Source organism: Camelus dromedarius, chromosome 3 (assembly GCF_036321535.1).
Source record: "Camelus dromedarius isolate mCamDro1 chromosome 3, mCamDro1.pat, whole genome shotgun sequence".
NCBI lineage: Eukaryota > Metazoa > Chordata > Mammalia > Artiodactyla > Camelidae > Camelus > Camelus dromedarius.
Genome location: NC_087438.1, coordinates 9,832,991 through 9,857,918, shown reverse-complemented (window position 1 = coordinate 9,857,918; position 24,928 = coordinate 9,832,991). Strand labels below are relative to the sequence as shown.

General features: G+C 38.2%; 1 protein-coding gene across 1 annotated transcript in view; it reads left to right on the top strand.

Annotated features, from left to right (window-relative positions):
* DNAH5 (dynein axonemal heavy chain 5) overlaps positions 1–24,928 on the top strand; it is a 236,785-nt gene that overhangs the window by 129,959 nt on the left and 81,898 nt on the right. Inside the window, exons 40-51 of the mRNA XM_064479570.1 lie at positions 161–268; positions 2,197–2,350; positions 6,645–6,791; positions 8,122–8,363; positions 10,201–10,377; positions 10,836–11,037; positions 11,710–11,852; positions 12,621–12,755; positions 19,420–19,542; positions 19,737–19,950; positions 21,249–21,472; positions 23,607–23,805. Coding sequence (XP_064335640.1) covers positions 161–268; positions 2,197–2,350; positions 6,645–6,791; positions 8,122–8,363; positions 10,201–10,377; positions 10,836–11,037; positions 11,710–11,852; positions 12,621–12,755; positions 19,420–19,542; positions 19,737–19,950; positions 21,249–21,472; positions 23,607–23,805 — 2,068 coding nt within the window. The remainder of the gene's footprint in view (positions 1–160; positions 269–2,196; positions 2,351–6,644; positions 6,792–8,121; positions 8,364–10,200; positions 10,378–10,835; positions 11,038–11,709; positions 11,853–12,620; positions 12,756–19,419; positions 19,543–19,736; positions 19,951–21,248; positions 21,473–23,606; positions 23,806–24,928) is intronic.

The following is a 24,928-nucleotide window of genomic DNA, read 5'->3' as shown; positions in this document are numbered from 1 at the left end:
TTTATGGGCAACATGATGAAAATATTTTCAACTTCAGAACCAGTGATATTTTGTTAATTACTGGCTGTGATACAGTAATCTCGGCTGAATTGGGCATTTTCAGTTGATCTGACATTGTGCCAAAATAATTGGAATGATTTGCCTTTATTTTCTTTTTGAGATTGATGAGGATGAACCCTTATTTTTGAGTCTGATTGAAGATCTCTTCCCAAATATTCTTCTGGACAAGGCAGGTTACCCCGAACTGGAAACGGCAATTAGTAGACAGGTAATATATTTCACGGGACGTTGAGTACTGTGTCCATTTCATCTGAATTTCATGGGAACCTAATGGAGCTGGTATGGCCTAAATCTACGGGCTCCAAGAACAACACCGGCGGATGGGATGACTGCTTTGGGAGAAGTCATTGCACATCGTGAATGATAGAGGTCTTCCTTCCAGGGGTCTCCTACTATTGCACAATCATGTGTCCAGCTAGCCATGTGCTAGTGGCCCATGGTTACCGATGGCGAACATTCCACGCTGGATTCCCAAATGGAATGTGATGGGTCAAGAGGTGCTGGTGGGGCTTGGCCGGCTGCGTTGCCCGTGTGTGGCTTGGTTCTCTCTGTGGCCCTGGTGTTCACCACGTTGCTTTGATCTCGGGACTCCTGCCTCTGAGTGTCTTTGGCAATGATCTCATGTGGCTCCTCCGCTGTCACTCTTTCTCCCCAGGCTCAGGACCACTCATGATTTCTTCCTTGGGCCCTGGGGATCCATCATGTCAAGTGTCTCGTGAGGTGTCTGGATTTCCCATGATACTTCGTGCAGCTTTAAATTTTTATAGTCTTCCTAGGAATGGAAATGAGTCATGAAAAACCTCATGCCTCAATTTCCTTTCCTACGGAAAAGAGCTTGGGAGAAAAAAAAGTTTGATAGAAATGGTTGATTAGCTCATATTTATAAAATACATTTCAATTCTTTAAAGAGATTTGTAATAAAAATCAAATATGGTATTATGTAGTGGATATTTTCCCTTTAAAAATCAGTGTATAAAAATCTTAATCTCCTAATCATGTAAAAGTGATAATTCATTTGCAAATGGCTTCTTCATCATTTGGCCAAATTAACTGTAGCACTGCCTACAAAAGCTAAATGTAGAGTAGTTAATGGGGTGACTTATGTTAGTGATTTGTAGCATATGAAAAATCTGAAGAGCAAATACATAGCATAAAATGATACATGGTTACTGTCCCAAAATTACTTAAGTAAAAATAAAAGCATCGTTTATACTGGATTTAAGCACAGCTGATGGTTAAAAGCATGGACCATAAGGCTGGATTTTCTGGGCTCAAATCTCTGCTCTATAACTTTATAACTAATAATCTTGGGTAAATTGCATAGCCTCTTTGTGCCTCAGTTTCCTTCTCTGTAAAATGAATGTATCAATAGTGCTAATCTCATAGAATATTACACGTAGAATAGTGCTTGGTGGAGTAGATTCCATACATGTATTTGAAGGGTGGAGGGTACAGCTCAGTGGTAGACTGTGTGCTTAGCATGCATGAGGTCCTGGGTTCAATCTTGTGTATCCCCTTAAAAAAATAAATACTTAAATAAAATAAATAAATAAACCAAATTATCCCCCCACCGAAAAAAAAGAACTTCCATACATGTGTTTGATAGATGTCTAAAGACAGTCAGTCAATTTGGTATGCTTGAAATTACCTTGTTAAATTAAATACCATCTTTTAAATTAACAATTTAAAATGCATTTTAAATTCTTAAGTTGCTCCTAATATGTACATTCAATAACATGTTAATATGAATGTAGTCAATTCCCAAAGACAAACGCAGGTGTTTCTTGTTAATTTTCTGGGCTATCATTTTGATTATGTTAGCTTGCTTTTTGTCTGTGTATAGGTACTTGTTATGCACTATTTTAATTGTGGTAAAATACATACCACAAAATTTATCATTTAAAGTATTTTTTAAGCATACAGTTCAGTGGCATTAAGTACATTCACTATTGTGCAAATGTCACCACTGTTCATCTGCAGAATTTTTTTCATCTTCCCAAACTGAAACTTCATATGCGTTAACGGTAATTCCTCACACCTCTAACCTCACTGCATGTCTATACTTATTTTGAGCACGATGATGAGTCCTGATAGCTGTTCATATGGCCCAATGTGGGGATTTTGTTACATTTTCAGGTTGAAGAGGCTGGTTTAATCAACCACCCTCCTTGGAAACTGAAGGTCATCCAACTGTTTGAAACACAGAGAGTGCGGCATGGAATGATGACCCTGGGACCCAGTGGAGCAGGGAAAACCACGTGCATCCACACCTTGATGAAAGCCATGACAGGTAAGGAGGCTGCCACGCTGCATGACTCTGGGCAACACGTTTAAATAGTTGTGACACTTGTGAATGCTCCAAGGAGGACACTAAGGTAGATACGTTAATATATTTTTATAGGAGGGAATGCTGCTTTATTGAACATTGAGTACGTTTTAGAGATAACACATTAAATTAATGGACCAGAGGGGAAAAACAATTTTTCTTCAGCTTTATTGAGGTATAATTTTGACACATAACATGTTTAAGTTTAAAGTGTACAATATGTTGATTTGATTCATTTATATGTTGCAAAATTATTATCACCCTGGCATTAGCTACCACCTCCATTGCATCACATAATAACCATTTCATTTTTGTGATGAGAACATTTAAGATCTACTCTCTTGGAAATGTTCAAGTATATGATACGATATTATTAGCTATAATCACCATGCTGTACATTAGATCTCCAAACTTGTTAATCTTATAACTGGAAGTTTGTACCCTTTGTCCAGTGGCTTCCCATTTCCCTCACCCCCCAATCTTTGGTAACCGCCATTCTACAATCTGCTTCTCTGAGTCTGACTCTTTTAGATTCCACATGTAAGTGATGTTATACAATATCTGTCTTTGTCTGACTTATTTTACTCAGCATAATGCCCTCAAGGTCCATCCATGTTTTTACAAATGTCATTTCTTGTGGTTGCATACTATTCCATTGTATATGTATACCACATTTTCTATTCATTTATTCCTTGACAGACACGTAGGTTGCTTCCATATCTTGGCTCTTCTGAATAATGCTACAGGAAAAACATTTTTAAAAGTGACTTTATGCACTGTGCTGTATGTTTTACATGGCTTTCAAAATGATCGTGAGATGTGGCTATTACTAACCCCATTTTGTACAAAAAAGTCAAGGCTCAATTTTGGAAATGCTCAAGGTCAAAAAGATGGTAAGTAATGAGAGTCAAAATTAAGGTCAGGGTCCATTAATGAGAAACCCAGACTTTTCCCAGTATACCATACCATTTCCCAATAATAACTTGATACAAGATGCTACCTCTCAATAATTCCAATCTCAACTGTTAAATTCTATGTATTGAAAGATCTTCCTAATTACAAACTAGTTTTCCACCCAGAATCAGATACTTTTCTTATGGAGTGAAATAAATGCATTTAATTTCCAGATGTCCCTAAGCCTTACACCCAAGTCCTTAATTCGAGGTCATCTAGGGATCATGGACGTTGCCATGTTCATGATTATTCCTGTATTCTCTGGTTCTGATTAGACATCAATGACTTTCTTCCTAAACGTATTGATAGCCCTTAGCTGTGGCAGTTAAGTTCCAAAATCTCCCAGAACTTTGGCTGTTGGAGTGCATCCTACATTGTCCCAAAGGGAGAAGCTGCCTGGCTGGGTTTCCAGTCAGCTGGTGGAGCCCCAGTGCACTGATATTAAGTTGGTGGTCAGTGGCAATGGTGTATATTTGCTCTACTGACCTGCACTCATTGGATTTACTCTGAGTTTCCTCAGTTAGGAGGAAGTAAATTCTGTACATCAGGACTCTGCCAGGGGTCTGCACACTGAGATAGGGGTACGCTTTCAGCTGGCACAGACCTCCACCCAGCCTGAAAGGTCGCACCCGCAGGACTTAGCACGTGGCTTCACGTGTGCCTTTAAGATTCTGTTTTGGGATTTTTTATGTAACATTAAAATGACATATTCTTCCTCTCAAATTATGCTTAATAATACTTTTATTGTTGTTATGAAGCTGCCTCCTGTCAACAGTAAACTACAGATGCACGTGGTACAATGACTTGAACAAAATGAGTACGAATATGAAACACTATGTGTACTGTGACTGAATTATGTAGTCAGTATGGTGTCTCTGGTTTCGGAGAAGTTCCTTGCAAAGATGAACTAATTATTAGACTACTTGCTGTTTATTAGCCTGTTCTTGGCTTTAGTATGTAGGGTAAACATTTGTTATGTTAAATAATCCATTGCTTCTTACTGAAAACTTTCATTATCCAAAAGATTGAGAAGGTTGGACTTCTACTAGACCCATGTATGTTACTTGTTCCTTTATTCATCGTGTATTTGCTCATCAAATATCTTTGATGTTTTGTACTTTGAGTTTTGTACTAGAATTGGAAAAACAGGCATGAAAAAAAATGGCCATGTCTTCAAGGAGTTTACAGTGTGGTGGAGTGAAACAGGTAACTGTAACTCAGCATGGAAGACTGGACGGGAGGACGACTTGGACAGTTCTCCTGTGGGCAGAGGCAAAGGAGATCTGAAACCTTTCCAAGGAATTCTAGAAAGGCTTACAGAGTGGGTTCTACTTCACCTGAGGTTTGAAGGTTGAGCAGCAGATGGATAAAAGGCATTCTTAGCAGAATGAAGAGGCAGAGCAGGTAGGAGGGGACTGGCGAGAGCACGATACACCTGGAGAAGTGCTTTGGCGTGGAGGAAATGTCATGTGTGTGTGCGTGGGGTGAGGGAGATGAGGGGCTGTAGCAGATGCCCTTGGTGCCCAGTGCCACATCCCTCTGGCCCTTCCCTGCTACAGATGTAGCTTTTGGACAGTTTCTCCCCCAAACACCAGTGCTGTCTCCTGGTTTTTCAGCCCTGTGACTTTCCTTGAAGCTAGGGAACTGGAAGAAGGGGCTGGATGGAAATTAGTACTTCCGAGGCAGCCATTCCCTCAACCAGTGGGGGGAAGAGCAAATGTCCCATCTCCTCCTGTCTTTTATGGGACACTCCATCTGTGACCAGCTCACCAAGGAGCCCTTTATGGGTTTTCTCTCCTTTCCTTTCTCACTCTTTTTTTCCCCCTGAATCCAAATTCCCAGTACCCATGTCTTTGTTTGAGGCTTTGCTTCCAGGGAGAATTCAAGTTAAGTGTGGATGGCATGGCATAGAGGCTTTGTAGGTCATGCTAAATATCTAGATTTTATTCTGTAGGTGATTGGAAGCCAGAGAGCTGGGGAGTGATGTGACTAGCCCTGTGTGTAGAGGAGCACCTGGTGGCCATGTAGAGAAGAGACTGCACGACAGGAGAGGCTGTCTAGGGACCTCCATAAGGAGGTGACAGCAAGAAAAGGGCGGTTGCGTTAGGACAGAGTCCATGAAGACAGAGTGATCAGGACAGTCAAGCAGTGCCTAGGAAAAGAATTAAGAGGAATTAGTTTAACCAACAAGTTAAAAGTCAAGCATTTTTTTCTTATCAAGCTCTTATAAAAATGTTATGGTATTTTAAATGAAAATGATACAATCTACCTATAACTGTAATGAAATAATTTTTGATGATTTCTCTTGTATGGGCAACAGACCAAGTCCAGTTTTCACCTATGATGCTGTCATACATTTGAAGAGTTTGCTGCCCTTTTGTAGAGTGTGATTAGATTTAAAAAAATGTGTTCCCAGTCTTCTGGATGTCATTTACTGAAAAAGCTGAACTGTGATTAAGCTGAACTTTAGCATCTTAAAATATTGCAAATAATTGCCCTGATTCTTCTTGTGATTTTGAAAAAAGAGAACTAAGATCTAATTTTCTTTTTCTTTCTTTTTAAATCTAATTTTCTTTTTCTTTCTTTTTAAATCTAATTTTCTAAATGGGTTTTCGTTTCCAATGTGCACATTTATGTCTGTGTGCCTGTGTTTGTCCATCTTTCCACACAGTATGTAATATTCTAGCATCTGTTTTTTTTTAAGTTTATACCTTAAGCCTTATTCTTTGATTTTTTGCTTATTAACCACAGTCCCCTACATACAGAATCTGTCTTATTTAAGAGTAGTTTTAGGGATTGAAAGATTTGAATGCCTTTTTTTGAGACTGGCCACCAAAGAAAAGTCCTTGATTCCTGTAACATTAGTTTAGCTGATTTTTTTTCCAAATGGCCAAGAACATATCTCAGCAAATCTAAGTGATAGTGATATTTCTAAGTGATAGCTCAGACATAAGATTTAATTTAATATACCATAAACCAAAAGATTTTTTGAGCTGTGACATTTTGAAGAACTTCTAGATTGTATTAATCTCTTCATCAATTCCAGCATGGTATCTTTTTTCTCCCCCTTATGTAACATACAGTTTTCTTTTCCAGAAGATAAAAAAGTGCTTTAGTCAATAAGATATAATGAGGCTAATTATGATAACTTGGAATGCAGTAAGGCATACATTTTGAATGATTAATTTTGCATTTCTCACACTTTGAACACCTGCTGACAGTACACTGCCGATTGGTGCAATGCTGCCTAATGATGGTTCATTCTGCATCTGAGTTGTTTAAAATTTGGATTTACTTGGTACAGATTGTGGAAAACCACACCGGGAAATGAGAATGAATCCCAAAGCGATTACAGCCCCGCAGATGTTTGGTCGGCTTGACGTGGCGACGAATGATTGGACCGATGGGATATTTTCTACTCTTTGGAGGAAGACGTTGAGGGCTAAAAAAGGTAGAAATGAATTGCAAGTATTATTTTTGACATGTACTTCTAAATAAAAGCCTTGGTGGCTATTTAAAATTAGTAGAGCAACTGTATCACAGGAGGAAATGGGCTTCTTTGGGAAGAAAACTGTGTACATCAAAGATGAAGCCTGACAAATTATTCTCTTTAGATGTACACTGGTGTTTGGTTGTTGTTTAAACAAACTCGTTAAGGGCTAGTGGTTCACTCAGAATATTCTCTCACTTACGGGCTCTGTAAATTGAGCCCAGTGGTCCCAGGACGTAAGCTCAGATGGGAGAGGGGATATCAACTCTCCTCTTGTTAATTCTCTTGCTCCTCAGTGAGTGGGTGAAAGGCACAGTGAATGCAGCTGCAGGGACGGGGCGGGGGGGACTGCAGGAGAAGGACAGGACATGGGGGCTCACTTCACGAGTCCATGCTTTGGGTCACAGTGTTCTATTGAAAACCGTTTGAGGTGGCTCCACTGACATTCCCTTGTAGGGAACATGGCTCATCAACCCAACACCAACTGTCAGAAGAGACGTGAAGGCACCTCGTTCCTAAAGTGTGCTCATATTAGAAACTGCTGTTGTTTTACTGGAATTTAATAAAATTTTGTTTCTGATTTGGTCTAGTAATACTATATAAACACAGATCCAGTAACCAAATGTTGCATCAAAGAATAGGAACTCAGAGAGTTTTTTTCTTTTTTTTAAACCTTTTAAAAAAGGCAACATGTGCCTTTTCTTTCACAGGGATTTTGGTGATCAAATCATCATTTTACTTAAACTGCTAGTTTAAAGAGCATAATTAGGATTTTGTAAGCTTGTACCTGCAACTACTATTCCCATTGCCTGAAAAATGTTCTCTCTAGATCTTTATTTACATCATTTCATTCTCCTCCAGAAATATTCCATTGACCACCTTATCTAAAATGCCCCATCCTCTTATCCTGCTTAATTCTTCTTATCACATCTATTTCGTACGTATTGGTGATTATCAGCTTTTCCTTAGGATGGAAGCACTGTGAAGACAGAATGTTGTCTTTTTTATCACGATGTCCCTGGAACAATGCTGACACAGAAAAGGTGCTCAGTGGGTATCTGTTCAATGAACAAATGACTTTTTGCTTTGATTATGGGCTTTAAACAACTACTCCATTAAGACCCGGAAGAGTCCTCTGTGACAAAATAGGCTAATCATTTAGATGAAAGCTTTATTCAAAAATTAATGAAAGTTACATCAGACGATTGTACCTCTTTAGGCACAGTGATTACGTATATATGCACATATGTATATGCGTGCTTTCCCTCCTGCCTTTGGCGGGATGTTCTAGGGGAGCACATCTGGATAGTTCTCGATGGTCCAGTAGACGCCATCTGGATTGAAAATCTGAATTCCGTTTTGGATGATAACAAAACTCTAACCCTTGCCAATGGCGATCGGATTCCCATGGCTCCAAACTGCAAGATTGTTTTTGAACCTCATAACATCGACAACGCTTCGCCCGCTACTGTCTCAAGAAATGGAATGGTTTTCATGAGTTCTTCTATCCTCGACTGGAGTCCTATTCTTGAGGTATGATTGCAATCTTCTTCTTTTTTTGTATAATTAAAGGGGAAAACAGATCCTATAGCATTCTTTTAGAGTGTGTGCTGATTCTTCTGCAGCCCTGCATTGCCTTTTAGTGCTAATGTTTGTGGACATCCTTGAATGCTCTGGGATATTCAGCGCAGGTTGTCCCTTACAGGTTTCTTGAGTGCTCAGGGTTCTGCAGTTCCAATCATTTTAGACCTGTGATGTCCACCCTGTGGGCTGGAGAGTAACTGCAGGGCTTCAGTGAATCAATAATCCCACCAGACTATGACTGAATAAGGAAAATTTAATTGCATTCACTTTGAGGATTCGTGACATTTTTTAAAAAGGCACTCATTCACATAAAATTTGGAAGCAACTATCTTAGAATATTAACTTGAAGGAGACAATTTATTAAAATTGCATATAAAGAATTTTTATGAGATTCAATAGTTATTATAGTCATAATGTTAGTTTTAAGTTTGCACCTGGAAATAATATTTCAGGTAATATCTGTTCAATTCATGATAAAGTATATTATTTATTACCATCAATATATGCTAGAATATATTGATTATAAGATTATAATTAAATGCCTTGCATACTTAGATATTTTACTAAATAAATACTATAAGGTAAGGCAGAATCCTTATTAGATAAGCTACCTGTAAAATCTTTTTTGACATTGTTGATCAAATAAATATTCTCATTTATATAAGTTTTTTGAAGGTATTTTGATTGAGAACTTATGAATTCATAGTTTAAATCAAGTAGATGAAGGTGTGAAGGAGGGGATTATAAAGCAAAATGATACTGATGTACAGTTGGACGCGTCACTAAAAATGCTTCTGAAGATTTCAGATTTTACCATTACATTATCCACCCACTAAAGAGAAAACAGAGCAAGATTTCTCAGCCCTGGCTTTGCAAAAATAATCACCAATGACGGTGCTTTAAAATACAGATGATTGTGTTATACCTCAATCCTATCAAATTAGAACCTCTGGAGAGGGAGGTGCAAGAGTTACTGTTTTTAAAAAATTGTTTTTTAAAGTACCACAATAGATTCAGGCTTAGTAATCCCAGACAGAGCAAACGCCAATGTATTTGTGATTTTCCCCAAATACTTCAAATTCACAGAGGCTTTTAAAAAATACTTTTACACTTCTAGCTAACAAATATTTAGAGTTCATGCAGTTTCCGAATATTGGCTTTCCCAAATGACTAAATTCTCTATTTTCCTGCGTATTCTTTGTTATGTTTTCTGCATTGGTTATTAGTTAAATTAGAAGAGATAAAAGAAAATAACTTGGGATAAAGCTTTGTTTCCCATGTTGAAAAATCTGAGGATAGATTTCCTTTGTTCATCTTTTATTCTTTTTCCTTTTTCTAAATTATTTCCATGTTCAATCCTCCTCATTTTCTCTAGTATATTTGAATCAAAAGCTGAAAACCTTGTCCTCCGTCTTGGCTTCCAGACCTGAGCTCACGCGTAGTGTATGTAATAGCTGAATGTAGAGACGCTGGAGTCGGAATCTGGGTTTGAATTCTGACCTTGCTACCTACCAGCTATGGGATCCAGGGGACGTTACTTAAATTCCTTGGGCCTCCATTTCCTCATCTGCAAAAGCATAATAATTCCTCCTTCACAGAGTTGTTCTGAGCCTTAAGTGAGGTAATACATGAAAGAATTTATATCAAGACCTAGTACATCAGAAGCACAAGTTAATCATTAGATATTATTACTGTTAGTTGATATTTTAAAAACTTTTGTCCAACAATGGCCATTATTCTGGGGTGCTAATAAATTTAATCAACACACTCATCTATAAACTGACAGGGTTTTCTTAAGAAACGCTCGCCTCAAGAAGCCGAAATTCTTCGGCAGCTGTACACCCAGTCGTTTCCAGACCTGTATCGCTTCAGTGTTCAGAGCTTAGAACACCGGATGGAGATGCTTGAGGCCTTTGTGATCACGCAGAGCATCAGCATGCTTCAAGGCCTGATCCCTCCCAAGGTAAATCTCTCAGCTTTCTAGAAGTTTCTCTCCTTTTAGTTGAGCCACTCTGTGCAGGGTCTGCAATATTTGAAATCCATTCTTAGAACCATGGGGAAGGGGAGAAGTTTTCAAACATGGACTCTACATATTTTGTGTCTTTTTCATCTTCCTTCCTTCCTTTTTCTTTTTCTTTTTTTTTCACACACAAACCATGAATTTGTAATTTTGTGGCAGGTTTTTGCAATCATCTAAAAATCATTCCAAATTTATTTTGGAAACCAGTGTGGTATTCCCAGAGATCAGTTCTGCGTTTGTTTTCCAGCTTTATTCATCCTTCCCTCCTTTTTTTTTTTTTGTGTGTGTGTGTGGGGAACTGTTGTCTCTTTTAGATCTTCACTGTTTTCATTAAAACCTCAAAGCAAAGTTTTGGTTTGAGGATGAAGCAATTAAAAACAAAACGTGTCTCTCGCGCGCAGGAGCAGGGTGCGGAGGTCACAGCAGAGCACCTGGGGAGGCTGTTCGTCTTCGCCCTGATGTGGAGCGTCGGGGCGGTGCTGGAACTGGACGGCCGGCGCCGGCTGGAGCTCTGGCTGCGCTCCCGGGAGGCGGGGGCCTTGGACCTGCCGCCTCTAGCGGGGCCGGACGACACCGTGTTTGACTATTACGTCGCGTCCGATGGTGAGCACATTGCTTCCATCTGCCCATCACATGCGCGGACATTTTTTTTCCAAGTGGCTAATATTTGCACAGACACCGTATATATCTGTGTGTGTGTGTATGTATATGTATATATATATATATTTTTTTTTTTTTCTAAATGATAGTTAAAACTCTTGGCTGTAAAATTAAAATGGAAATTTTCATATGTGTATGATAGTCACTTGTTTCTTTTTCAAATATTTATTTCAGTTATGTTCCAAATGTACATTTTCTTGTTAAAATATTGCGTACTGAACTTTTAATGAATTACAAAGAAATTTTAAAAATCCCCAAATCAGATCCATTTCAGCTATTCATTTGATGTAATCAGCAACTTATATAAAAATTACAAAGTGTGGAAAAGAAAAGAAGAAAAAGGAAAAGAAAAAGAGAAAAGCAATTACGAAGTGTGAAGTATGTTTTTACGAAATGGGTGTGTGTATCTATACACCTGTATCTCTGTATATACACTGTAAGTTTATTTATATGTGCCTACACGTGTATAAAACACACATATACACATATATGAAGTACATAGATATGCAATAGTTATATATATGGCAGCCTGGGATCTTTTATTTTTGGTCTTACAATTATTATAGGAATTATTCACTGGGATATGAAGATGTAAATGGTGTCTGTTCACCTCAGGTCAATGGATGCACTGGAACACACGTACTGAGGCGTATGTGTTTCCACCTCATTCCACCCCAGAGTATGGCTCCATCTTGGTGCCCAGTGTTGACAACGTGAGAACTGACTTCCTAATTAAAACCATCGCTTCACAGGGCAAGGTATGGCTCTTTCACTTTCATTAAAAATAACGTATTTAAAAACATCACTTGAAAACATGAGGCGTCTTGCGTTCGTCTTAGGCTGTTTTATGTTGCTGTTTAGAATCAATAGAACTATTGCCCAGATTAGTAGCCCTTCCTTTATTAGTCCTCAGTAACAGTCTTAGAGTTGCATAGCTCTAATTCATAATTAAGTAATTGTTTCTCATATATTGAGAGAAAGTGAATTTTGACTTAGTTTTCTAAACAGAGAGCCCTCTCTTTTGATCCTTGTCTTATTTCGCCTGGGCTGCCATAACAAGATACCACAGATTGGGTGGCTTAAGCAATGAACATTTCTTTCTGCACAGTTATGGAGGCCTGAAGTTCAAGATTAAGGTGTGGGTGGTTTAGTTTTTTCGGAGCCTTCTCTCTCTCTCTCTCTCTCTCTCTCTCTCTCTCTCTCTCTCTCTCTCTCTCTCTCCTTGGCTTGTGGGGGGCTGTTTTCTCACTGCGTCCTCCTATGGTTTTATCTCTGAGCGTACATCCCTGCGGTTTCTCTGTATCAGAGTTTCCTCTTCTTGTAAAGAGGCCAGTTAGATTAACAGTGGCCCACAGTTACAGCCTCATTTTAACTTAATCGTCCCTTGAAAGACCCTGTTTCCAAACACAGTCACATTCTGAGGGAGGGGTTAGGGCTTCCACGTATGAATTTTGTGGGGATGCCATTCAGCCCATGACAATTATTTTATTGTATTTTCTGTATTTCTTTCTTGACTCCTGTTTTAGGCTGTGCTGTTAATTGGTGAACAAGGAACAGCCAAAACAGTCATAATCAAAGGATTTATGTCAAAATATGATCCTGAAAACCACATGATCAAGAGTCTGAACTTTTCTTCTGCAACCACCCCGCTCACGTTTCAGGTACTGGCTCCCTGGTGTTGCTGATCTAGCCCAGGCTTGTGATAGACGTCAGAGGCTTGAATCCCCTGACAGCTGTACTGTGCCCATCGAACTGCACCTGCACTTTCACAGCTGTGCTAAGTCCCCTGTGTATGTCTTCTTTATCTCTATCATTCAATTGCAATGGAATCTCTCCTTCGTTAGATTATAACATATAATCTTATGGAGAAATAAAAAGCTTAAATAATATGTTCAAAACCTTGATACTGTTTAGAATATCTATGTGGAAAAGCCTGTGAACACCAAAAATCCAAAATTATTTTTTTTTAATTTTGGGGAGAGATGATCAGGTTTGTTTGTTTGTTTGTTTATTTATTTATTTTTAATGGATTTACTGGGGATTGAACCCAGACCTTGTGCATGCTAAGCACACGCTCTACCACTGAGCATACCATCCCCCCAAATCCAAAATTAAAAGAAATATTGTTTATTCCCTACCTAAACATACTGCTTCTCCCTACTCTCTGCTTTTCTGGGAGTGTTACTGTTATTCTAGCCTTTAGGTTAGACACATTAGAGTCATCTTTGGTGGGTCTCTCTTGAGTCAGGGGTTGCTAATGTATCTAAGGAAATACTTTCACATCTCTTCCTTTTTTCTTCATTCTCCCCACACATCTCTACATAATCCGCTTCCTCATGATTCCACAACAGGGTGTTAGCATCAAAGAAGCCCCAGCTGGTCTTGCTTCAAGTCTAATTCTCTTGCAACCTAGCTTCTCTTCTTTCTCCAATCTCTGGTTCCTATATTGCCATGTTTATCCTGTTCCCTGACTTAATATTCCGTAATAACTTCTATTATCAATTGCAGCAAGGAATGCAAATCTTAGAATCTTAGCACGTTAAAGATTTTACTCTATGGTATCACTGAGGAGGAACAGAGAAAAACTCTCAAGTTTGCATTGCTTTTGTCAATGAACCTGCCAAGAATGAACTGGGCTTGCATAGGCTAACTGGTTCTTTTTCTCCCATTCCTAAATTATTTAAGACCTTTTTGAAACCAGATAGGAAATCCTAAATGTCAGTCCATGCTTCAAGGGTTTGATATCAAATAACCTCTGATATCTTTACTAGAACATTAAGACATGAATAAAAAGATACACCTTATAAATTGAAATGTATGAGGTGATACACTCAGAAAAAGATTTATGAAAAGGTACATTCATAAATTGAAAGTGGAAGGGAAATTTTTAGGGGAATCCAAGCTCCAAAGGTCTTTGCTTTTGATTAGCTTTGTTGTTGTTTAGTTTTAGGGGATAAACTATCAAAGAGCAATGAAAATTCTTGCGATCAAGGCTAAATCGTGACTTTTTATCACTGAGTGTAATTGATGACTGCAGAATGCAAATAAAATGACTATTGGTTAAGTCTCTAAATAAGACTGTCAAAACATTATGCTCCTCTGTTAGAGATGGAATTTCCAAAACTGGATGGCCTTCTATCGAATGAATATTATTTACACAGTGTGGTGTCGGGAAGGTCTGGATGGACTATCAGCCCCAAATCGTAGTGACTCAGCGGTGGTATTCTTGTGTTTGGGGAACAGCACACTAAATTATCCTGGACTGGCAAGATACTAACGTTATACACATTCCCTGGATACTGTTTTATATTTAAAGAACTCTTGTTTACTTTAAGAGAAGTTCTCCTTATAGGTTATAATTATCACCTTACTTGTTGATGAAGATTTTTAAGTGTTTAATTAAACTTTGAATTTTTTTCCCCTTGCCCTCTCTGGCTCCTTACTTGCTTAGCAAAGTCACAACCCTAGATAAGTAGAATCTCTCTGCCTTTCCAAGTTTGTAGCCATGCAACTGAATATCTCTGGAGAAAAAACACAGTCATGTTGTCTCATTTTGTAAACCTCAGTGGGTTCTTGATTTGATTAGGCCATTGAAGTGTTCATCCCCCATTCCCTCTCTCCCCCCTTGCCTAGAAGGACTGTTCCCCACCTTCTCCGCTTTGCTTCCCTGTTCTTATTCTCAGGGATAAACTTTTATTTCACTGAGAATATTGAACTAATCAGAAGTGAATTTCTAAAATCCCACATCCCATTTACCTCCCTACCAACACCCGCACCATACACTCTGCTTCTGTTTCAAATAAAGCATCTTTGCTTCTGTCAAAGCTAGTTGTTCACTTGTTCACGAGGTCTCATCCCCTTTTTCCTACTCGAGGATATTGCTCTATCAATCCTTTATTCTTCCTCCTACACATCATTTCCCTCTTCCTTTACTAGACTGTCCTCATCAGCATTAAAGTATGATTTCTTTTCATTATGTAGGGTCGCTATCTAGCTATTCACATTTCTTGAGAGTGAATTACATCTTTAGGGGTGGAATGCAGTTCTGACAGTGACTACCTGGAGTTACTGCAGACTTCATGGGTGAAGGGCTCAGTCTCCCACAGGACTTCCCTCACATTAGAACCAGCCACAAGCTCAGGGGGTCCCAGGCCACCAGCACTTCTGAACAACTGGCTGCAGACTTAAGGGTTCCTATGACCCTGTCAGCTTCTGTAATTAACTAGAATGATTCCAGAATTCAGGAAAATGATATGCTTATGATTATGGTTTTAACATAAAAGATATGAATCGGGATCAGCCAAAAGAAGAGATGCATAGGGCAAGGTTTGGGAGTGTCCCAAGTGTGAACTTTCTTTGTCCTCAGGATGTATTACTCTCCAGGCACATCTGTGTATGTCATCAAGCAGGAAGCTCACCTGAGCCTCAGTGTTCAGAGTTTTTATTGAAGTGACATTCCACAGGCATGATTGATTGGCCATGTGATTGAACTCGATCTCCAACCCCCCCCTCCCCCGGCCAAGGAAGTCAGCTGATACCCCATGATTTAAAGCTCTAACCCTCTAATCACATGGTTGGCCTTTCTGTCACAAGTGGTCTGAGAGGTCCACCATGAATAACAAAGACATTCTTATCATTCAGGACACTCCAAGGGTTTAAAGGCTCCCTCCTAGGAAACAGGGACAAAAGTGAGCGAAATTCTTTAGTATAAGGCAAGGAGTTGTCACACAGTTTTGCTAGTAACTCTTGGTGATATTTACCCCTCTCAGGTGGTAAAGATCTGTGCTTTATGTCTCTATAACATGAAATATTTATTAATTTCTTGGTAAAGGGCACACACGATCTAGAAAACAATCTTTTTACTAATATACAAATTCATAAACCATATAATAAATTTCTAGAAGCAGTACTGCATTGAAGTATAATCATTAGAAGAATTATGAAGCAGGCGTTCAAGACATAAACACCTGTATTCTTTAGGGTTCCATGATCTGATTCACAACTACTGAACTTCAGCCTTCAGTAAGAAGGTGATTTCAGCATTTCACTATTTCTTTTTCTGTTCAGAGTTATCACAGGATCATCTACTCTGTTTAGTGGCTGTTTTGACTGCTAAGCATCAGAGCTTTCTATTAAGCTAGACTCATTAGTTTCAGAAAGCTTTCAATTAGCTAAACTGCTGTAATCAACTTTCTCACTATAATTTTCAGCTCTTCATGCTAAACAAGGGCTGATGGAGCTGAGCATTGGTCTCTGTGTCTCCCATTTATCTGGAGCCAAACCAAATTGAAATTGTAGATGAGAAAATAGATACTGTCCATCCCTCTGTTGTCCCCATGATGGCACATGTGTCAAGGACACACATCTGTTACTCGATAGGTTGTTTTCATTAGGGCTGGAGAGTTGAGCTGGGACCATCATGATGTTCCCTGTAAATCAGTAATAAGGAACCACTGGAATGCTGAGCAGGATTACATCACCACTTAGAAAGTGCATTCTGGCTGCAGATGGAAGAGACAGGGCTTTCCTCAGAGAGACTTCAGAGGAGGTGGTTACAGTAATTCCTCAGGAGAGGGGTTGGGCTGGACCAGGAGAGTAAAAGCGGGAATGAAAACAGTACGAGGATGCATTCAAGTTGTGGTTGAGAAGCAGAACTGACAGGGCTTGTTTTTGGTTGAGTGAATTTTGTTGGAGGAGTGGGATAGGAGAGAGAAAAAAATTAAAGATAACTCCCAAGTTTCTTGTTTTTCTTGATCTATGTAGCAAATATTTACTGATAAATACATTGTACCAGACACCTTTCTAGACACTGAGGAGGCTGTGATGAACAAGACAAACAAGGAGCCTGCCTTCCTTGCATTCTAGTGGGAGAGACAGACAATAAATCAAATGAGTAACTATACCTATTTGGTTGTGTTAACTGGACTATGATTTATTCCACTGAAACAATGGATGAGGCGGGAACATAGATCAAGGAGACCAGGGAGAAGGTGAATGGCAGAATACTACAAAGATGAACGGTAATTCTTTAGACTGATTCCTTTGGGGAGACAGAAGAATCTGGATAAAATTGTCACTCACACAATAGAGACAGTGTATATGACTTCTTAGAAAAAGAAATTTGCAGGGCTGACTGGAGGTAGGGAGGGCAATTTAAAAGATTGTAACACTAATCCATATGAGAAAGACAGATAACGCTAGGCGTATCTAGATCTAGGGCACAGCGTTGTTCAGAGAGGAGGAGAGACATTAGAAAGCAAGACTGAAATTATACTAGAAAGAACGTATGGATGTTGGATGTCGACATGTGTGGGTGGGGCCGTTAGGTAGATGTGTTGATCCGTGAGATGAGCACCGAGCAGTGGGTGCAGACTTTGTGATGAGTGAGAGACGTCTGCTTGGATATGTTGGCTTTGCAATGCTATAGATCACCTACACGGGAAAGTCCAGTTGGAGATACCAGTCCAATTGTACAGTTTTCCCAGCCATTCCCAGAGAAATAGATCTAAGATGGAGTAGAGCATGAAGTTACTGTGTTTCAGGGCTTCAGGAGCTCTTATCAGACTCCCCAGGTCATTCGATATCTATTTAATGGGCAGCAATTCTGGAAACAGGAAGAAGTCTCAACTTCCAGGTTCACAAACTATTTTAATTTTTCTCCCTCCTTTTTTTTTTTTTTAAATTTTGGTCAACTTAGCTTTTTTAATGATATTTATCACTCACTAGTAATTTCCTGCTATTTCAAAGAAATTAGGTTTGTAATGAAGGGGAAGAAAGTGCAGGCATGTGACTATGACTCCATATTATCTCACCTGTTCCATCTGTGGCTTTAGTTCTCAGAAGGCTCCTGAAGACATAAATTCTTCAGGTGCCTGTAAGTTCTCATTAACAGAAAAGGGGATGCCTGAAAGGCTCTGTTTTGCCGTAGGGAGTTGTCAAAAGATTATTAATTGCTTTATGCATTTAGATTCATTGAGAAGCAGAGCTAGATTTAGTTTAGTGCATTACTTTAAACAGTTTGCTTTTATGTCAAGGGAATGTGGCTTTTTTTTTCTTTTGCCATTGTACCGTTGTCATGGGAAATTTATTTTGTAATTGAATGGATTGTAATATATTTATGTATCTTTCTATTTAAAAAATAGTGAAAAAATTTTACATCTCTTGCTATTATTCATTAAACTGATGGAAACTTAACAATTTGAAATGACCAAACTGCGAAGATTTCCAAGAACAGATATATAGATTTTTGTTTATATCTTGGCCTTATTTTGTGGTTGTATCTTGAAGGATTATTAATGTCATTTTAACTGGTTTGCTCTTCATCATGAAATAAGAAGACATTTTTTGGATAGGAGGAGAATGCATTTTTATCTCAATACATCTCCACTTTCTCTTATATTTATATATTATCTTCAACATGACTTAAAAATCATGAATCAGTAGGTTCCTGTCATAGTGGGAACGAAATGAGGTTTTTAAGACTGAGCTTTGTGAAACTTGTTTTCCCTGCAGTGCTAGCTCTGGTTACTCAGTACATACATTTTGAATGATGGATTGATTTCCAAACTACATTGTATTACCATGGAAATAATAATACTGTAGTCAGTAGTCTGGGGTTCTTCCTCCAGGTCCCCCTTACCCCTGCCAGCACCCCTTCTATCTGTTCTAATAACTCCTTTCCACACTGCTAGGAATATTTTTATAGAGCAGAGTATAGGACCCTCCTGTACCACCCAAGCTCAACATAGAAAAGAGAAGGCATTGTCCCCCATTTTGTGAAGGGGAAGAGAAATGATTCAGTGTCACTGTGTCTGTCCCAAAGCCGATTGTGTCAGGCTACAGAAGTCAGTTGGCAGACTTCTCAGCGAAGAGAGACCATCCTTCAAATTAGGGCAGGTTGTGGTGGGGCTCAGAGCACAGCCCTGAGAAGCTTCTTGGACAGTAGCCTGGTTAGCTTTGTCTCTGAATTTAAGGAAACTGAGCAGGGCTGGACCCTTTGAATAATGGGGGTTGGGGATTATAGTGTCATCAACGGGGGCACAGTACGACAAAACAAAATCTGTAGGAATAAACAGAAGAGTCTCATCCCATTCAAAATTCACGTTGATTGGAATTTTATTTACTCCTAAATCAAACCAGATTGTCAAAGATTATGAATGTTACCCAAGAACATTTTGGTACCTCATGCCCTGCTTTCCAGAATTAAGGGAGAATTTTTGGGTTTTTCTAATTCTTGTAATTTCAGAGGTTCCTAGATTTTAAAATAATTGACCAAGTCTTAGGGGATATTTTCACAGATGCTCCTGTTGGCTTTTTGTTTAACAGAGGACAATAGAGAGCTATGTGGATAAACGCATGGGTACAACATATGGCCCTCCAGCGGGAAAGAAGATGACTGTTTTTATTGATGATGTAAATATGCCCATAATCAACGAGTGGGGAGACCAGGTATACCGATCCTATTGTGCACGTTACTTGTCTAATTCATCATCGATTTACTTTTTGATGAGTAAATATTTTTCTACTTTTTCAACGTGTAAATTCCTGAATTCCAATAAAGTCCGTTACTTAAAAACATTCAAAGAGTTAGGTTCCGGGATATAAGGAAATGACATTTTAATTCTTCGACTTGTCTTTCTTAGGTTACTAATGAGATAGTACGACAGCTGATGGAACAGAATGGATTTTATAACCTGGAGAAGCCTGGGGAGTTTACCAGCATTGTGGACATCCAGCTTTTAGCAGCCATGATCCATCCTGGGGGTGGACGCAATGATATACCCCAAAGACTCAAGAGGCAGTTCTCTATATTTAATTGCACATTGCCCTCTGATGCTTCCATGGACAAGATCTTTGGTAAAATGAATGTCAATAGGGCCTGGGAGGGAAGAACACCAGCCTGGGTTCCAATGAGACAATATCCACTCAGAGGTCAACACAGTGGGGAGCACTGGGTGATTAATTAGCCTACTGCCTCCATCATTCTCAAGTAGTATATTTTGTTTATCTAAGGATTTATTGTGTATATGTACTGAGCTGGGTGTGTAGGTGGATCTTTTATCCCTATGTTTTTCTTTAAGTAACTGTTGCTAGCTTCTTAAGCCAGCAAGATTAAACATCAAATGGTCTTGGACATGGTGAGATAGTTTCTTCACGGATGCACATGTTTGAGGTCTGGATTGATGTAATACCATACCAAAAGTTTATGTAGCTGATACTTTAACCAACTCATATAATGATTTTGACCAAAGAAATAATATTGCACAGCATGGAAATTAGTCAAGAGTCTGATCCTCAGAGTAATTTATATGATTGGTAATAAATTATTCATTGATTACATATGTAGTATTTCAGAAATAAGTTCACTGAGGAAACACTAGCCCAACAGATAACCATAATTATTTAACTGAGTAATGAAAGTGAGTTTAGAAACTGATCGTGGAATCATTCTTTCCAGAAAAAGAGTATAAAGTTATTCATGCATTCGTGTTCGGTATTGATTTACCATTTCTGAAACTGGGACTGAGAACAAACTCCTTAGGATTACCCTAATTACTTTCTGGCCGACTAGAATGTCATCTTAGCCCCCCAGGCTAATGGCATCTGACAGTATCTGCCTTCATTCACAGCAGTGGGCAAAGGTTTGGAAACCAAGTGACGTGGGAATTATCTGAACTTGGGAGAAGTAAAACGGACCAGAGAGAGGGACTATTACCGCTTTTAATTATTCTTTTTTTGCCTGGAAAGGTTTACCTATAAAGTAAATTAAAGTATTTTATAATGCATGGAAAGGCAACAAAAGAATGGAGAAATCTTAAAGGCTTCACAAACCCTCCCTTTTTCTTTTCTTTTTATAAGGCAATTTTATATATTCATCATTGTTACTCATTTAATAATATTTAATTAGTTCAGCTAGAGTTTTTAGTAGAACTTCTTAATCAACTTTTCAGTATTTGAATGCTAATTTACTTGAACCTATATCCACTTTTGATGTTTAAAAAACCTTCAAAGAACATTAATAATGGAAATTTTTTAATATGTGGTTATCTATTAAAATGTGTAGTTTATTTGTACTCTACATTATCATGTTTTTCATTTTAATTTAGTGAATTTGAACTGTTAGTGAAAATGTTACGGCTTTTTTCCTTTTTCAGGTGTGATTGGGAGAGGGTACTACTGTACCCAAAGGGGTTACTCTGAAGAAGTGAGAGATTCAGTGACGAAATTGGTTCCCCTGACACGCCGACTGTGGCAGATGACTAAGATTAAAATGCTCCCTACCCCTGCAAAATTCCATTACGTATTTAACCTTCGAGATCTTTCTAGGATCTGGCAGGGAATGCTGAACACTACTTCAGAGGTTATCAAGGAACCAGACGTAAGTGATACATTAGAGAGTAAAGCAAATAACATTGTTACTTATTACAAACTATAGATATTCTTAGTAATGTCGTATTTAGTGGAATTATGAACATATTTTGGGATATTTTCGCTTGGACTTTTTTCTTTGCTGCTTTTCATTGTCATCAGTAAGGGAGAAGTACATCAGAAAATTTCTCTTAAAAAATTCCAATAGATTTGGTTTATGTTTAAGGAAATAGTATTATTTTCTAATGAATGGAATAAAAGAAGTAATTGATTTTATCTTCTCATAATCAGATAATTTTCTTATTCTAAATAATGGAAAGAATTTCTATTGATTTTATTATCTAAGAGTCTTCATATTATTCATCTTACAAACTTCATACCATAAACTTGACATTTTAACTTTAAAAAGTAATTATAAATAAGTTTCCAAAACTGAAGAATAAAACCATTTTGTTGATCGTCCATGATCTTTCTTCTCCATATAAGTAGATGCACTAAAATAATGACAAATATTGGTAAAACTGAAAAGAGGCAGAAGAGTAGAATGTTCACTTGACAGAAAAAGGAGCATTTGTACATACACTTGATTATAACAGTTCCCAGCAGTACAAGAATCCCCTTTGAACTAGAAGGGAATTCTAGTATGTAAATTGCAGTATGCATGTAATACGTAAAAACACAGTACACCTTTTTTTTTTTTTGGCCCAGGTATAGCCTGTGTACTCAGGCTATGGCAGTATCAGCCTCCTTTGCAGACTTTCCTGGACCCGGGGTGCTGGTTAGGGAAGCAGGTGTTCAGAGACTTCTTCACAGAAACACAGAGACAGCCGAGGTATCCATCAAACTGTAGGCACATCAGGTGTTGACTTTAAAAAAAACAACAACCCAGTTTTTCCACAGATGTTCACAAAGTAGGTAACTGCACTGGCTGACTCCAAGATAAGACATTTTGGGGAAAACTCACTCTCCTTTTTACAGAGAATTGGGAGTCATTTTAGCAGCATGAACATTTTAATTTGAATTTTTTCCCCCTCAAAGTTATTGAGAAATTAAATTGTGGAATGTAGTTCTCCAATATTACTTTTTGAGTAGCTATTTTTTGGTGCTTTAAAAAAGATCAACATAAACAGTTCCAACAATTGGTGTTACTGTGACCTTTTGTCTTAACTGAATCATTAAAAATATTTTACTAAAGTTTTATTTATTTCCTGGCAACCCAATAACATTTTATCAATAGTAATATAGTGGCTTAAAAACCTTCTAACTTGCAAAATGTTACCAAGTTAAGAAATTTCCACCAGTCTTTCACATCAAATAAGGAGTTTAGACAAACATTCGTTATTCTTGCTATAGGAACAGATATATTAAGCAGTTAATTCCCTCAACTTCCAGTTAGATTTGGGCCCTGGATTATGTAGACTAGGTGATTGCTTTGTTCAGATAATCCAGATTTTTCCCATATATTCATTCAAATTGTGTTAAGTAAATATACATTTGTAATTATCTCAGTTGCATGATGAGAGTTGTTTATATGCTACATTTTATGTTATGCTCTGGACACATGAATGTAGGTGTCTTATCTAAACAGACTAATTGATCACAAACATAAGACTTTTACATAGAATATTACTTTGTAGGTTGTTCAGAATGATTTTAGTATTTTTGTCTAGGAATGTTTTTGTTTTAAAGACTGAAAATGAATATTTTCTATTTAATATACTTGCATGAGACCAATTTGAAATGAAGTATATTTTAACCTTAACTTTTCATTTAATTTTATTTGTTTATATTTAACAGGGCAGTTATTTCCATAGAAAAATTATTGTCTACTAAGACTGTGCAAAACAAGTTTTATATCTCTTCATCCCTTGTGCAAATGCCAGTAATGTCCCCTAGATCATTTTGGCAACCAAAAATGTCCTTTGGTGATAAAATACCAAATGAAAACCGTTAGTCTAGGATCTTTTCTAATGTGCCCCCAGACCTGTTGTTCCCATTAAAAGGAAACCAATAATGTCAGCCTTAACTTTTTAAAACGTAGCCTCTTAGAACAGAAAGGATAGTACTCTGCGACAGCGTTAACTTGCATTCCCAACTCTAGCATCATGGGGATTAGTAACACGTTTTAATAATGATTTTGACAGGAACTGTTACGGCTGTGGAAGCACGAGTGCAAACGTGTGATAGCGGATCGTTTCACGGTGTCTGATGATGTGACCTGGTTTGAGAGGACTTTAGTCAGCTTGGTGGAGGAGGAGTTTGGTGCAGAGAAAAAACTCTTGGTGGACTGTGGAATTGACACTTACTTTGTGGATTTCTTGAGGGATGCCCCTGAAGCCACAGGTAAACCACTGAAGCAGAATTTGAAATTCCTTAGAGGTATACCCGACAACAGAAGATTCAGTTCAGGGATGTTGAATTTCTGTCTAGTAAACTTTGCTGAAACAAGCTTGGGACATAGTAAGTGCTCAGTGAACATAGAATGAGTGGTTAAATGCATACTCATGGAACTGAAAGATTAACCATGTTCATGCATATCGGTCTTGGGTACTAAGGTAGAGTCCGGAGGCAGGATAGGGAATAAAGTGCACAAGGCTTAACGGCTGTCACATCAAGGAAGGGATCTCCCACACATTAGCTGGACAAGTCTCTGAACTTTCTTAAGCCTCATTCTCCTCTTTTATAAAAATGGAAATATTAACATATGCATCCTGGGGGAAGTAGATGAAATGTTACGAGTAGACGGCTTGGGCAGTCTGTGGCTTGTGCTCACTGCCAAATGAAAGGTATCAAAAATATGATCATTATTACTTGAGTATTCCCAGGTGTTGAAAATAAAAAGAAAAACCTCAAATTATCTGAGAGGGCCACTGAATATAATTAGAAAGAGGTGGGCGATTTGGAGGCAAGATTTTGTGGTTATGGTTCCATGAAAAATTGAAATATACTATTTTTCTTATGAAAAGAGGCAGTATTCCAATTATATTTTTTCCCTCAGAAATAACTGAGCTTAAAGCAGAACATTTTTCTTTCATTTAGAAGCCTCTCTAATACTGGAGGTGACTTTTAAGTTAATTTTCATATATAAAAAGTTATATTTAAACACATGCTATTTATATCTTCCAAATGATTGAAAATGACCAGGCAGCCCTTTACTAGATTGGATGAGGGTGTGTGTGATCTGTTAAGTCTCTGAGTGACAATTGCAAAAGGAGGTTTATTGCTGGCTATGCAGTTGGAATGATCCTTCCACAGAAAGAAGCTGACACGTTTTATTTTAAATCAGGTCACACATATTCAAAAGTTGTGTAAGGGTAAGAGCGTTTACAAGGTAATTAGAATTTATATATCTAATTTCTTCTAATGCAGAAGGATAAACAGTTAGATGATGGTTTTCAGGAAGCAAAGCACAACTGAAGCATTCCGAGGTGGGGGTGGGGTGGGGGTAGGGTTGGGGGTTGGGAGT